The sequence below is a fragment of the Hippocampus comes genome, unplaced genomic scaffold (genome assembly GCF_001891065.2).
Source record: "Hippocampus comes isolate QL1 unplaced genomic scaffold, H_comes_QL1_v1.1 scaffold214, whole genome shotgun sequence".
Lineage (NCBI taxonomy): Eukaryota > Metazoa > Chordata > Actinopteri > Syngnathiformes > Syngnathidae > Hippocampus > Hippocampus comes.
In genome coordinates, this window is record NW_017804875.1 from 1125242 (window position 1) to 1127627 (window position 2386).

At 42.6% G+C, this 2386-nt stretch overlaps 1 protein-coding gene across 3 annotated transcripts in view; it reads left to right on the forward strand.

Moving 5' to 3' along the window:
• sema5ba (sema domain, seven thrombospondin repeats (type 1 and type 1-like), transmembrane domain (TM) and short cytoplasmic domain, (semaphorin) 5Ba) overlaps positions 1-2386 on the forward strand; it is a 61444-nt gene that overhangs the window by 46389 nt on the left and 12669 nt on the right. For all 3 annotated transcript variants that reach the window (XM_019880693.1, XM_019880703.1, XM_019880711.1), the window contains exon 14: positions 2026-2169. In XM_019880693.1, the coding sequence (XP_019736252.1) occupies positions 2026-2169 (144 nt within the window). The remainder of the gene's footprint in view (positions 1-2025; positions 2170-2386) is intronic.

Below are 2386 nucleotides of genomic sequence, written 5' to 3' on the forward strand. Positions count from 1 at the left end.
GATTGATGGCCGCTGATGCGTCGTTTTGTGGGCCGGTGGCCTGTTTAACATTGACCTCATGTGAGTGAAGCAGCATGTGGCTCATTGCCCAGAGTTGTTTTCATACGCCTGGAAATGATTTGATATCAGCTGGACCTTGTACGGTGCATTCCGTGCATGTGCGCTCTCTCTTCTTCTTTGCAGAGAATTAATTTTGACACAAAAAGTTCAACGTCAGAATTGTCACTTGATGATCTCATCGGTTCGGAATGTCGTCTCTTCAGCGTGCAAGATGATTGGGCAATGCACACCTTTAAAGAAGCATTCATACCGGAGAGGAAAAAAAAACCCACAAAAAATATCGGATGAAAAATACAGAAATATTTTTTCATGAATATTGAAAACAAATATACCAAACTAATTTCTTAACCCTTTCAAGTACAGCGGTTACTACAGTGGACAGTTTATCATGTTGTGCATGAAAGGATTAATATGATGACCCAATTTTTAATTGAATCTCGTCATCCAGTACCACCATTTGAAACAGTAATGCGAACTGTCTCAAATTTTCCAAAACAATGCGAAATTATCCTAATGGATCAAAAAGACTGACTGCTGGACTCAGAGAGCAAGAATTGAGCAACGATCCGTGACTTTAACTTTGACTTTGACCGGCGCTCAGAGTTCCATTTGGTTGATCTGCAAATGAAGGTGCCTTGGTGAAATGACGCCGCCGACCTTGAGCTGCCGAATGGCACCATTAGACACGGCACCTGCTGTCGCTTCGTTGGCACCCGGTAGCGCCTTTTAATCGAGGGAGGCGTTGACAGGAAGTGCCGTGAAGGCAGACAGGAAGTGCACCTAACGAGCCACCGCAGTCGTCCTTTATCAGACTCAATCATCAGACTTAGCGGCTTAACATTCAATTAGCTGCCATTACAGCCGCTTGGCTGCGGCTTTATGAATATTTGAGAGGTTGATGTCGCGTATCTGCGAGCTGTGGAGGTGACTTAACATTTACTTTTGGATTATTTTCGAGCGTACTGATGACGCCTCATTGAAAAAGCGGGCTTGTTATTTATGTGACTACGCAGCTTCGATGTCATGAGAGGCGGGGGACGCGCTGTGATGCCCTGCTGGTTGTCTGCTGGGGTTTTAAGATTTACGTGACAGCCCTGAATGCAACACATTCAAATGAGATGAAATCACTTTTTACGTTACTTAGAATGTTTAGAAAATTCAGCCCATAAAGCCAGTTTCACTTAGAAACATGAAGTTTGGGAGACATGAGTAAATCCACAAAAAAAATAAAAATAAAAGTCTCAAGAAGCCATGCGGTATAACGCACAAGAAATGTTGTCCCATTGCTACCAAATTTGAAGCATGTACACCATATTGATACATTGTGTATGCATTGCTGGCGTTTTTTCATTTGTCTCAAATGGCTCAATTGAACCTACCTTTTTTTTTTTTTTTTTTTTCTCCAAACATGGGGCACAGTTTTTGTCCTGCAGATCGATGCAAAAAAAGAGCGTGCGGTCTGTATTTCAATGTGCACATGCAATGCCTAATTGAAACAGCATGAGGTGTTGGTGCGTTGTAACAAGAATTTTGAACAATGGTGGAGGTGAAGATCACTTTGAATTGGGTTGCCCAAATTTGTCAGATGACAACTCTGGGGATCTGTTACAACAACACGGCGGCACTACATAAAGCCGACGCAACTAATGACAATTGCAGGTTTTAGAGATTGGTCAACATGATCTTGTCACTGCTTAAATTGAAAATAAAACCATGGATGTCAGCGTATGAATGTTGGCGAATGAATGGTTGCAATAATTTCACGGGGGGGGCTAAAATTGTTCTATGAATGTTCATTCACTCTTTTTATTTATTATTCATATACCCGCCTAAATGATTTTTTTCATTGACTTATTGTCAATATTAAAATATTCTTCCCTAAAATAAGTTCAATAAAGTATTGACTTTGAGGGACAAAAGTTTTGTGGTCGAATGAGATCCTCTTGTTTGCGTGCATCGCCATAGAAACGGAGGCTGGACGCCCTGGTCGTCATGGGGACAGTGCAGCACCAGCTGCGGCACGGGATTCGAGCTGCGCCAGCGCTCCTGCAACAACCCGGCGCCGCGGCACGGAGGTCGCGTCTGCGTGGGGGCGAGCCGCGATGAGAGGTGAGGGAAAAACAAAAACCTCTTCTGTTGTGGATCTCAAAACTCTTGGCCCCCCTGTTTAAATGCTTTTTGCACCATTCATGTTGGCTATAAGGTGCACGATTCGATGGTAAATAAAAAAGAAAAAAAATGACAGAATGTTGCGAGAAGAAAGTTCAATTTTTTCCGGGGAAAATAATTTTGTTTAAAAAAAAATGTAGAAAAAAAACCCCGCCCC